The 13,680-nt window shown below is 27.7% G+C and overlaps 1 protein-coding gene across 1 annotated transcript; it reads left to right on the top strand.

The window, feature by feature from the left end:
• Nucleotides 1-4,858: 4,858 nt before the first annotated feature.
• On the top strand, nt 4,859-8,076 carry LOC106797037 (Bowman-Birk type proteinase inhibitor). Its single transcript, XM_014770716.2, has 2 exons — nt 4,859-5,036; nt 7,883-8,076. Exons 1-2 carry the CDS (start codon nt 4,859-4,861, stop codon nt 8,074-8,076), a joined length of 372 nt encoding a protein of 123 aa, XP_014626202.2.
• Nucleotides 8,077-13,680: the final 5,604 nt, after the last annotated feature.

Here is a 13,680-nt window from a genome sequence, read left to right as displayed (position 1 = left end):
AGATATGTTGAATACTAAAATAGACAAGAAATAACCCAAAATGACTTACATTTTGGTCTAATTTTTTTTAATTTTCTGACTCGGTGATAAACTCGAGAATATACCAAATTACTTAGAATTTATAGAATTTATCCAAAGTCTATAAAAAAAAGAGTTTACACTTGAGTTAACTCGCACAGTAAGTGAACTTGTAAACTCATAAGAGTTAGCGAATTAATTCGAAAATTTGATAATCAATTGAATCATTATTTACTATAAATATTTAATAAATATTCATGATTTTTTTATACTCCATTAACTTATTAGGCCTACTCTCTCATTTTCTCACTAGATCCAAATGTCAAATAGATGAGAGATATGTCATGAATAATTTCTAAAACAAAATTTTAAATATATTTAAAACTTTTATAATTTAGTGATTTTGGTGTTTAGTCTTTATTGACTTTTTTATCTATGTTTTGTGTCCATTATTAATTTTCTCTCAACATAATTAGTCTCCGTCTTTAATTTTTTTTGTCAGCAATATATGTCTCAGGACCTTATATTTTAAAATTTACAATAGTTAAGATTCAAATATGGCAAAAGTGATTTTATATTCTAAAATGTATTCACATAACTCGTGTGTTAATAAAAAAATATAATTTTATTAAATATGTATAAAAAATAATCAAGAACAATTTTTTAAAAAAGAAAATTAAGGAATTAGAGTATGCTTGAATTTCTCGTAGAAGAGTCCAAAGGCATGTAGGAGAGTAAAATCAAATTGGAGTCATATTTTATCATCTCTCAAAAGTATGTTGTGATTTAATATATTTTTGCAAACTCAGTTTGTAAACTTTAAAAATCTTTTTATTTTAAATTCTTTAACCAAAGTGTCCTAACACATAACTTTTAACAACATTTTTTTCATCTAATACTTAGCAAAAATTTTGCTAAAAAACTTTTGGCAACATTCAAATTTTTTTAATCAAATATGAATAAATATTATTAATATATTTTTGTGATATTTTATTAAATATTATATATAACTTATGCTGTTAAAAAAAAATTTGTGATATTTTTAGTTTTTAACAACAATTATATTCAACATTTAATATAATATAACAAAAACATATTATAAATATTTATTTATAATTTGACGACATTTTTTTTAAATGTTATCAAAGATTTTTAACAATATTTTTATTAAATATTAAAAATAAATTATTAAAGGTCACATGTAGTAGTGTAAGGACACTGGTTTATATAATATTTTTTAAAAAGAAATATTATATATATATATATATATATATATATATATATATATGTATATATATAATATTTTCTTCATAAGTTAAATTGAAATATTTCTAAAATATAAGAAATTAAAAACCGATGACTATGAGATGGTTAAGGCGGCTACCAATAGTCGGCAGCTACAGTTAGAGCCACAACTAGCTTATCTAAATAATAAAAAAAACACGTGGAATGTATGAAGTGTGCACATATTTGTATTTGTCGTAGGTTCTGCTACAAATAGAACTACTAAGTGCTTGGTTCTTCACATTACTCACTGAAAGAGAAAGTGAGAGAGAGAGAGAGATGATGGAGTTGAAGAAGGTGGCATTGGTGAAGGTAGCTTTGTTGCTTTTCCTGTTAGGGTTCAGTGCAACCACTGCAGATGCTACTCGCTTCGACCCACGTTCCTTCATTACTCAGGTGCTCCCCAACAATTACTATGTAAAAATCAAATCCACAGCCACTGCATGTTGTGATCTTTGTCTTTGCACAAAATCATACCCTCCCCAGTGCAATTGTGTAGATGAGAGCGAGACAGGCTGCCACTCATGTTGCAAAAATTGCATTTGCAATAAGAAATTTCCTCGGACGTGTTATTGTTCAGATATAACCAACTTCTGCTATGACAAATGTAACTCAACTGAAGCCAATTAAAGCTCACTAGCTAGGAATATGAATGAGCATGTTTCCATAAATAAGTTGTGAGGCAAAGCCCCTTTAGGCTTTGTCTACTTGTCTTCGTGCATGTATGCATGCAAATAAATTACTATTTCAATAAATAAATAAATAAAAACTACTTGGCTAAGAATTTACTTTCTCGGCAAATTGCTGGTAATGTTGTTTGCTTTAGTTAATTTGTTTGATTTTATTTTATTTTATTACTTTTTTCTTAGACCACTTGTATCTCTTACGTACAATGGACAATTATGTTTGTGCAAGATAAAATTATCATCCGACGGCAAAATTCTCTCTCCAGCTATTAAGTTCAATGATTATTTTCATATTAATCATATGTGAGTTCTACAGTAATTAGACAAATAGAAAAACTAAAGAACAAACATTAAGATATTGCTTTGCTGACTCTAGAAATGAATGTTATAAAAAGAAAATAACAAACAAATATTTTTAAATAGGTTATGTTTATCGTTTTTTTCTTAATGATTTTTGCATTTAAGTAGTTATATACTTATATCTACTCTTAATCCTTTATTTCAGCGACGAGTTTATAATTTTATTGAGTACAATTCTTAATTTCTATTTTATCTTTATTTTATCAACCGAAGTTACCATAAATACTGCATGTGCGCTGTGACGTTCTCTGTAAAGAACCTTAGATGCAATAATATACTCATGAGTCTTGAGGATAGTCTTCGCTTGCCTCACAGAGATGACCATTCAGGGAACGTATTGGTAGATATCATCGAGGACAAAAAACTATGTGGATGAAACAACACAGTAACAAGAATTTGCTGTCTTGTCTATCCAATATGTGTCTTGTCTTTAAGGCTTCTTAGTAGTTATCTGTAACTATTATATAAAGTTATATTACATTTTAATTAGTTTTTACTTTTTATTAGATATTTTTATCTTTCAGTTTTATTAAGTGTACTTACCAAAATTTGGAACTCACACATTAAGTTGGACATGATTAAGGTGAATTTCTAAATTTTACACTTTGGATTATGAGTTCACTTTGTTAAGAAAATAACAAAGAATATGTAAAACAAAAGATTTTAATACTTAAGTAAGTGTGTTAGAAAAGTACACGTGAATATATGAAAAGAATATGAGAAAATATGATATTTATAATGTAAAGTGAGAATTACGGATCTTTATTTGTAGGAATTGTTATAATGACGTAACAGTCTTTTCAGATAATTATCAACTTGTAAATAATAGATAATGGTGATCTATATATAATGTTAGAAATAACGTGTAGTTTACACATAATGATTTTTCTATCACATGATAAAGAGATGAAATATATTTAAATATTAAGATGTTAAAGATAATAATAAGACTGACATGAAAAATTGACATATCTAGAAGACTGCATGTATATCTTGTGGACCCTAAAGAGTGGATTGAGTAATTATATATATATATATATATATATATATATATATATATATATATATATATTCTATTTAACTTTTCCTAGCTCTCTAGAGTTAAGTATTACGTACTGCACACAGCACATTGTGTACACAATTTGATGAAGGTGCGTTCATCTCCCATTCTCCCACAGTGTAAGCTTTCTGATTGAGCGAAATCAACTGACCTGCAATTAATGGGAAGGTTCACCTCCCACAGTGTAAGTTTTCCTGTTTTAGCAGCCTAGCAGCTGGTATAAGATTTTTATTAAATTGTTTATATTAGTTGTTGGATATACAAAGTCCCACATTATCAAGTTAAAAACAAGTTAAGAGATATAATAAGGATAACAAGGTGTTAGGAATTAAGCATAAGAGGAGGAGAACTCAATCCAAAAAATTAAGATATTAGGTAAAAGAATATCAAGACTTAAACATTACATCAAATAATTTATTTTACATGAAACTCCCTCCACAGGATCGTGAATTTAAAATTTTCTTTTATTAGTAAAAGTTTAACAGAGTACTAGGAATACTCTAATCTGAATACAAGATTCTTAAAAACATAATAATTGGAAAGATAGAGAAAAGATATAGGATCAATACATCAATCAGAAAAAGAGTATTCACAATACCACTCATTTTGACCTTTAATCAAACAATAATCTGACATTTATCACGTCCAAAAACACCATTTAAAGTAAAAGGAACAGCTGAAAACATATTTTTAACACGCATAATCGAAGTAAATCATAATACGACACACTAGAAAAGATGACAAACGGAACACACACACTACACCATTTTGCACCTTATAAACAGCAACTAAGAATCATTGCTGAAATTTATAAATGAAAAAAAAAAATTATTGCCTAAAAAGTAGACGATGATTTTGTAAGTGTACTGTATAACTGAGAAAGTCCATTCTGAAATTATTTTTATAATTTTTATGTAATTACACATAATAGGACATATTTCACATCCTAAATAAATAAACATGGTTTAAAATCGTGCCTTAATATTGAAAGTAATAAGTGTTTTGAAAGCACATACGTGTTATTAAAACATTACCTAAGAAATCATTTTATAACTTGTAATAAATAAGAGACTAAATTATAACCTAAAATAAAGTTAAAATATCAAGTGAGTAATATAATAGTTAACTTCCATTTGCATAAAATAATAAAAAAAAAACTAAAGCAATAATTCAAGATTCTCTGAGATATGCTTGTTTATTATGACAACCAGACAAACTTCCATTTGTTCCACGTACGAAGATATATTGATGGCACATAATTCTTATAAAGAAAAAATTCTAAGAAAAAAGAAAAAACAAGTTACCATTACACACAATCACACAGATATTTATCCATGCCTGCACTCTCCATTCTTTCTATAAATATATTTACGTAATTAAATGCTTGCGGCCACTTCACACATACAAGAAAAAAGAGAAGATATATTAGAAGCAAGAGAAAAACAGGGAGATGGAGTTGAAGGTATTGGTGAAGTTAGGTTTGTTGCTTTTCCTGTTAGGGTTCACAGCAACTACTGTGGATGCTACTCGCTTCGATCCAAGTTCCTTCAACACTCAGGTGCTCCCCAACCCCAAAAATAACGGTGATGCCAAGTATTACTATGTCAAATCCAGAGCCACTGCATGCTGTGAGGAATGACATTGCACAAGATCCATTCCCCCACAGTGCTATTGTGATGATGTTGGGACATGCATATCCTCAGAAGTGTACTGTGAAGATAGCAACACCTTCTGCTGTGACATATGTAGCTCCTCCCAAGCAAATGCCCACAAGGAATGAACAAGTTTCAGTAACTATGCATGATGTGAAGCAAAGCCACTTATACGCTTGTTTTCGTGTATGCATGCATGGAATAATTAACTTAATTTTTTTTTATAAAAAGCTACTTACTTTGCCAAGCATTTTTCCCGGCAAATTACTGGTCGTAGTGTTTGTTTTGCTTTTCAATTGTCTTTATTTGAAACAATTTTGTAAGTTCTCTAATTTAGAGTACGAATATTACTTATATATATAATCATCCATGACATTTTGATTGGATCCTGAGCTATTTTTATAAGTTTTAAAACTTAATTAAACTTAAAGTTTATCATATCTCCCTAAACATATATAATATGTGAAAATCGAATGCTAGTCCTCTAAAAATTTATTGTGCGTTATCAATTCAGTCAGTTATAATCATAATTGATTCTTGAGTAAAATATATTTTTGGTACTTTTAAAATTTTCAAAGTTGGGGTTTAGTCTCTGAAAAAAAAATTGTTTTTCATCTTTTTAAATTTGAAATGCATCACCTTTGGTCCATCAAAATACTTTAGATAGCATTTTATAAAGGGACGGAAAGTTATTTAAATAGCGCTTTATATGAAAAACGGACACTTCAAAATTGAAGAAAAAAAATGGTCAAATTTTTTTTAGAAAGACTAAAATTAACTTAGGAAATTTTACCGGAGAAAACATAATAATAAGTGTAAATTGATCTACCACTTGCTGGATGGAAAGATTAATAAAGGGAGTGTAATTTAGTGTAATCAATAATCTAAAGGAGTGCTATCAACACTACTTTTTTAACAAATTATTTTATTAGTTAAAATTTGTTAAAAATTACAAAATCAAGGAAAGAGATACATAAAATAAAAATATACTTACCAAAATTTATAAATTTCAATAAAATTCAATCAATAATTAAAAATGTGATAAATATATATATATATATATATATATATATATATATATATATATATATATATATATATATATATATATTAAAAAATGTGTTCCTAACATTTCTCATAAGTGTAAATTAATTTGTACTTTACTTGTTAATGACTTATTTTATCATATCTTAAATTGGTTGCATCATTCATTGGGTTTTTTTTAGATAATGTTGGTTTTTATGCAAATAATGTACTGATTTTATTCACAATTATTCTTTGTTAACAAATATGATTGATTACTTTTAAGCATATAATTTTTTTATATTATTAATATGTTAATGTGAGTAACATGTTTCTTTTAAAAAAATTAAATGTAATTGTCTTATACTAGACTACTCTTTTCATCTCAAAATAAAAATGTGATTTTATGTTGTTTTACACATATAAAAAAAATTCATAATCAGATAAAAAAGAATAGTAATTTTATAAAATTAATTTTATTATTAATATTACATTAAAAAAACTAAAAATTTTATTACATTCACACGAAAATAAATGATCTATTTAATGAAATAACATGTGTTTGATTCTTATTATGAATAAAATTTTCTTAGATCAATAATAATTACACACTATGAGTAATATTAATCCATGACCCAATAAGTCATCTATGATCTCTGACCTAAAATAAAAAAAGTAACAAAGTTAGTAAACAAATAATTAGTATTACATTAAAAAACTAACATAACACTTTTTTAGATAATTTTTTTAAATATCACACTTATTTTAGGATGAAAGTAATAATAGAGAGAAATCCAATTTCTTTTTTTCTTCTCGACAAATAAAAAGAATTATAATATTATTATCCAATGTTTCACTATTCTTTCCTTTCTCTTTATTTAAGGCAAACCAGATATAGAGTAACTCATCAACTATAGTAATAATTAATTGATCAAGATTCTCCTAGACATGGTTCGTTATTGCTTATTATGACAAACCAACAACTCTTCCAACTACATCTGGTGTAGCTAGGTGTCTATTGATTGCACATATTTCCAAACAACAAGAAAATCCAAATAAAAAGAAGAAAATAAAATTATTGTCTTGTTAGGAAGAAATGTTAGATAAAAATAAAGAAGAGACAAATAAAATTGATGAAAATATAGTATTAATTTTAAGAGTTTGGTTAGAAAAAAATAAAGAAGAAATGGGAATGAGAGAAATTGATAAGAATAAAAATGATTTGTGATTTCTGAAATTTGATTATGTTTTCCTGATCAATTATTATACGTTTGTAGTGATTTTAGACTGCAGTAACACCTCTATACCGCCAATTTGATTATGATTTCTAAAATTTGATTATGTTTTCGTAATCAGACCTCATCTCGATTGTATTTCTGTGCAGTTTAACAAAAGAAAAAAAACAAGGTGCAGTGTAACATGAAGACATTTTTATTTCTCTTACTTTCTATTTCCACTCTATAAAAAACACTATTTCATATCTCTCCAATATCCTTTTACTCCACTTAATTTTTTTTATTAGTGAGAGTCGAAGATAATTTTTTTTTTATAATAATTCAGACATCTTTCTTATTATCTTGATTTTAATTTATTTCTGTGCATTATAACCAAACACACCCTACCAATCACATGCATAGTTATTTATCCTTCCCTACACACCCCATTAATATTCTATAAATACATTTACCTAATCACCTGCTCTTCACGACAAAAAAAGAAATAAAGATATTGAAAATAAGTGAGGGGAATCATGGAGTTGAAGTTATTGGTGAAGGTAGGTTTGTTGCTTTTCCTGTTAGGGTTCACAGCAACTAGTGTGGATGCTACTCGTTTCAATCCAAGTTCCTTCATCACCAAGGGTGATTCTCATCACTATGTCAAAGTCACATACACATGGTGCGACCCAGAATGCGAAGTATGCCGTTGTGATTTTGAATGGCCTCCTAACTGTAAATGTATGGATAACACCGGCTTCTCTGCTTACCAGGAATGAGCCAGGTTCGATCAATAACTAAGATATGTGAGGCAAAGCCACTTAGGTTAGCTAGGGTTTATTGTTTTCGTATATGAATGCATGGAAATGGAATAATTAACCTTTTGAATGAAATCTGCTAAGCCAAGCATTTTTTTTTGTTTTAATTGCTGGTCTTAGTGTTTGTTTTAATTTTGTTTTTTCCTTTCATTTATCTTTATTTCAAATTATTTAGTTAGCATAAGTACAATGTCTTTTTTTATAGGCTTAGTTTACTAATTTGTCCCTTAATTTTTAATGCTCCAATAATTAGGTCTTTTAATTTTTTTAAATGTTTCAATCAATTTTTTTTTGTCTAATTAGATTGTCGCTCCCACCGTCAAGTTGTAAATTTAGGCGAATTTAATTTAGAAATAGGAATGATTTTTAATTATCACTATATCTTTTATAATTTTAAAATTAAAAAATGTATGATGTAAAAAGAAAAAAAAATCTGAGGACTGACCAACAATTGAAAAGGACAAAAAGAAGGATCTAGAAAATTCAATCCCAGAAAGCAGCCAAGGGTTTTTTCTTTTAATAGGAATATCAAATAAACATACCAGCAACTATGCAACAGCCATAAAATCTACTACGAAATTCAATTCCCCTGAACGCCGAGGTGAACCAAATTTAACAGAAAACATAAATTGAATGAATTAGACAGGGCCTGAGAAGGAACACAACATGCTATGGTTGCTTTTACAAACAGAGCCTAGTTCCTTAATTAATTCCGTGAGAAATGATAATTATAAAATGATTTGTAATTGCCTAAAATATCTAAACGGGTGTGGATGAGTTTTTTTTCTTCCTTGATACCTACTTTTTTCCCTTATATTTATTAATGTTAATGTACTATAATAACATGCTTTGTTAATATTTACTTGTAATTTTGTTCTACAAATTAATTAAGTATGCGGTATAAAAGAACATTTCCTTGAACATCTTGGGTACCACTCTACTCTGCTAGCTTCGAACTTCGAACATCACGGGTACAGTTTAATTAATGGATGAAAATAAAGTACATCAACTACCAAGCAATAATTCAACACTGTTCGAGATATGCGTATCATGACAAACCCGTAACTCCTCCAAGTGTAACATGCATGGCGACGTTGATGACACATATATTTCTTAAAAAAAAGTAATAAAAGAGAAAATTTTGAAAGAAAAATAATATAAAATATTGCATTCCATTTATGCTATAAATAAATCTACGTAAACGCTAGCCTCTTCAGAACATAAGAGAAAAATATAAATATATTGAAAATATTTGTTTATTATTTAAATTTTAAATACATAAAAAATATTTCATGTACAATACATAAACTTAAATATTAATTAAGTTTTATTTTATAATTTAAACATTTAATTTATTTTCATTCTGTGTTTTTTCTCCTCAACTAATTTTTAAAGTTTTTAATTCTCATTTTGTTTCGTTTTAATTTAAATTTTAAAAATTTCTTGTTGTGGCTTTCTTTTCCTCTCAGATAAGGAGAGGGTACGTGTACGATGTATCTCTTTCTATGAAGTACGGACACTTCAGCTTCTTGCCGTGTCTAGTATCTAACACATATTCGTGTCAGTGTCCGATACCGACATAACACTCGTACTACGTTCTATATTTTGGACATTACAGATGTCCACGTGTTCGTGTCATGTCCGGTGTTCGTGTCGATGTAGGTACTTTAAAGATCTCTGTTGCAAAAAAAAAAAGTAGGTCCTTTATTTATATATACACGTGAGCAAAATATATAAATGAACATAAAGATCATAAACTACAATAATGCTGGAGTCTGGAATACGGCAACATGTCCAAGTGTAACGTGTTGTTAACTCTCATGGTAGGTGGAAATTAAGATCATCAATTAACAAAGTTAGAACCACGTGCCATGGCATTGATGCATGCACATGGTTTTTAAATCTTTACAATGCACGTCATTGCGAGAAAATGCGATTGATGCAGTCATCACAATTACATTTATCATGTGATTAATATTTAAAAATTAAAACCATATATGACACATGCATGTTGAATTTAATTAAGAGTGAAAAAAAAAAAGAGTCGAACCTTTGCTTGATGGCAAAAGTACATAGGGGAGAAAGAGAGACCTTGAGAGAGAATGAAAGGTTGGGGGAGTTGGGGTGTAAATAGTAAAGGTGGAACGAGGTGCTGCCAATAGCAGCCTCATCTTATTTTGTTTCCCTGTTTTAATGGATCTGATGAGTAGGGCTCAATTTACGATTCTATAATTTGCTTGCTCTTATGATTGTTTGTGGCTTTATTGCTCTACATCCACTAAACCATGGCACAGTTTGATGGCATCGTGCTAACCAAGGAGCTTTCTTCAAGATTATTGTTTCTTCTCAGCATTCATTAATTACAAGATCTAAAACTGCAAACCAAATCATGACACCATCGCCCTATGCATGCCAGAAACCGATTCCTTAATTATAATAGAAGTTAGAACTCAACCTACTTCTCCACCACTTTCCCTGTTCAATGCCGAAGCTTCCAGTCCAATTCCTACACTCTGATTCGTATTAATTGGTTAAAACAAATTTGTATTAAAATTTGATTCACAAATTGCTTGTGTAGTATATATTGAAAATTGTTGACAGATCTCATTACCATATATATTTTATGTGTGTATGTGCAGTATTGATCTATTCTACATTTTGTAACTGTTTTATATATTGTTTTCTTGAGGAGGAGGTGGGTTGGGATTTTGTGTAGTGAAAATAGATTTTTTTTTTGTTCTTAAATATTGCGTGCTTAAAAAATAGAAAAAATTGTATTTTTGGTCCTTCACTTTGTCTCCAATTTGAGATTCTGTCCCCCAATAAAATTATTTATGAATTTTGTCATCGTATTTAATCAAATCACACAATGTTGGTCCCCCAACTCACAATTGAATGTTGACTATTACAAAAGAATGTTGATTGTTACGTGTCACATTCTTATTAGATGATGATTGTCACGTGTCATATTCTGATTGGATGTCAATTCCATGAAAGATGAAATGCATTGTTATTTTCATTGATCAATCAAAACATGACACGTGACAGTCATTATTCAATAAAAATGTGACACGTGATAGTTAATATTACTTTGTAACAGTTAACATTCAATTGTGGGTTGGGGAATCAACATTGCGTGATTTGATTAAATACGATGACAAAATTCGTGAATAATTTTATGGGGGGAACAAAATCTGAAATTGAAAATAAAATGGAGACCAAATTTACAATTTTACCTAAAAAATAATTGTGAAGTATGTGAATGAGTAATTTTTAAGACTTATCTGAAAACGATATATATTAAAAAAATGATATATATTTCATTTATAAAAAAACTTAATTAAACTTTAAATACAAACAAAATTTTGAAAAAAAATTATAAATAAAGATAAAGAGTAATTTTTAAGACTTATTTTATCATTGTTTAAAAATTTAGCTTATTCTAAGAGATTTTACATAAATATGAAGCCAAGACAATTTACATAATCACTGTTTGAAAAAAAAATATTTTAGACCCATATGTAACTAAAAAAATTAGTTTAAGTCTTAAGATTTTATCTGTTCACTGTTGGGGGTAGGTCCATTATTCACGCACGTGAGCCAAAACAAATGGATGGAAATGACGGGCGGACAAAATAAAAGATACGGAGCAATAATGCAAAAGAAATACTCCGACATGCATCATTATTTTTGACAAACTCAACTGCTACGAAATGACAGACTCACAAAATAAAGACTCATAAAAAATATAATTTGATAAAAAAAAATGCTAATTAGCACCTATAAGCATCAATTAACGAACTAAAAAATTATTAGGATGTTTAAATTTTTTTATATTTTTTAGTTTTGTAATTAATGTTTAAGAGCATTTATCAACAAGATTTATGATTTAGGATTTTGGGAGTAATTTATCAAGATTTACTATATTTCTCTATTTTTTTATTATATTATATATCCTTTTATCACATCTTTATTTCTCCTTCTCTTTTTCTTTTTTTCAATTTCTAAGTGTTAAGTAATTAGTTTTCTTTGTTTATGCACGTGAGCCAAATGAATGGATGGAAACAAAGACTATCAACTACCATGGAAATTGGCAAAATACGAGATTCTTCTTGGGGATGTATGTGCTATTATTACAATCCATGTGCATCGTGTCCTCATGACATCCATGACATGTATTTCTCAAAGAAGAAGAAAAATAAAAAAAGACTTAATTATATAATTGGTTTTTTATTATAATTTAAAATTTAATTAGATTTTTCAATTATTAATCCTCAATCGTTTGAAATGTGACAATTATATCATTTTCGTCATGTTGACTAACGACTATCTTTCCACCACGTCTCTCTCTCATGCCCCTTTTTTCACACTTTCAACCTCCACAATGCCACCTTTGCACCCTTCCACCCTATTGGGCCTCCTTGCCCTACACATGTCTTTTAATAATATGATGAATGTTTAATAATTTTTCTTTAATAAAATCATTTTATTCTTTGTTATATATGTTATTTTTTCAGAAAAAAAAATAAAAAAAGAAAAATTATTTCTTAATTTAATGTAATGAAGATCATAATCATATCTTCAGGATTTTAAATTTATTAAAATTCTCATTATTTTTTTATAGGTTAAACTAGTTTTCACTTATTAAATTATATCAATTTTTTGTGTATAATCTAATAGCTCACAAAATTAGATTAATTATATTAGACCCATAAAAATACAAATAACTCGATATGATAAATATATAAAGAAAATTAAGTTAAAGTCTTTGAATTGGTCCATTCATGATTCCTTGGTGTGGATTTGTTTAACAAATTAACCACGAGGTACGTGAGGGAATAGTTCGATTCCCAACCTCATCAATATTTATAAATATTGTAGTCGTTATCATCAATAAAAGCACAAATTTTAAATTCACTAAACTATAGAAAAATATGATGAACCTATTAACTCGATTTGATCATGAATATATAAAGAAAAATATGATATGTCTTTTAATAATATACTGCTAATCAATAGAAAAATGCTATAACTTTAATAAACATGCATTACAGTATAAATAATAATATTAACACTGTAAATTAATAAGAAATTACTTATGATATGTCTTTAAAAATATTATTATAAAAATTAATAAATTTATAATAAATCACAGTTTTGACTAAATAATCAAGTAACGTGTGGAGACTTACAAAAGAAGCAGTGTATCTTATTAGTATCAGTTACGTGCCTTATACTCCACGATGCTAATGACAACGGATAACTCTTCAAAGAGCTAAAGACAATAATTTTTATAAGATATATACTACTCAATGTTATAAGAATATTGATTAAAGAACAACTAAAAATATTTTTAATGAGATGAAAAATTATATTATCATAATCTTTTTTATATTCTCATATAATTTATATTGCAAATATATTTTTTTAATTTTTTAATTAATGTAGATAACAATACAAATACACGTATTTCAAAAAATTAATTAAGAAAAACAAGACCTTATCTCTACTTGAACCCCATCAAATTAATCCAAGTATAAATGAATGGTCTTCTATTCATATTCT

Source organism: Glycine max, chromosome 18 (assembly GCF_000004515.6).
Source record: "Glycine max cultivar Williams 82 chromosome 18, Glycine_max_v4.0, whole genome shotgun sequence".
Taxonomy (NCBI): Eukaryota; Viridiplantae; Streptophyta; class Magnoliopsida; order Fabales; family Fabaceae; genus Glycine; species Glycine max.
Note: the sequence above shows the minus strand (reverse complement) of the source record. Positions and strands in the feature narration are given on the sequence as shown.

What these genes read in the sequence shown, in the direction of transcription:
- LOC106797037 (XM_014770716.2), top strand. Translation starts at nt 4,859, where the DNA reads ATGGAGTTGAAGGTATTGGTGAAGTTAGGTTTGTTGCTTTTCCTGTTA. An exon ending in ATCCAGAGCCACTGCATGCT is followed by an intron (nt 5,037 to 7,882) that starts GTGAGGAATGAC and finishes TTTTCCTGTTAG; the next exon opens with GGTTCACAGCAACTAGTGTG.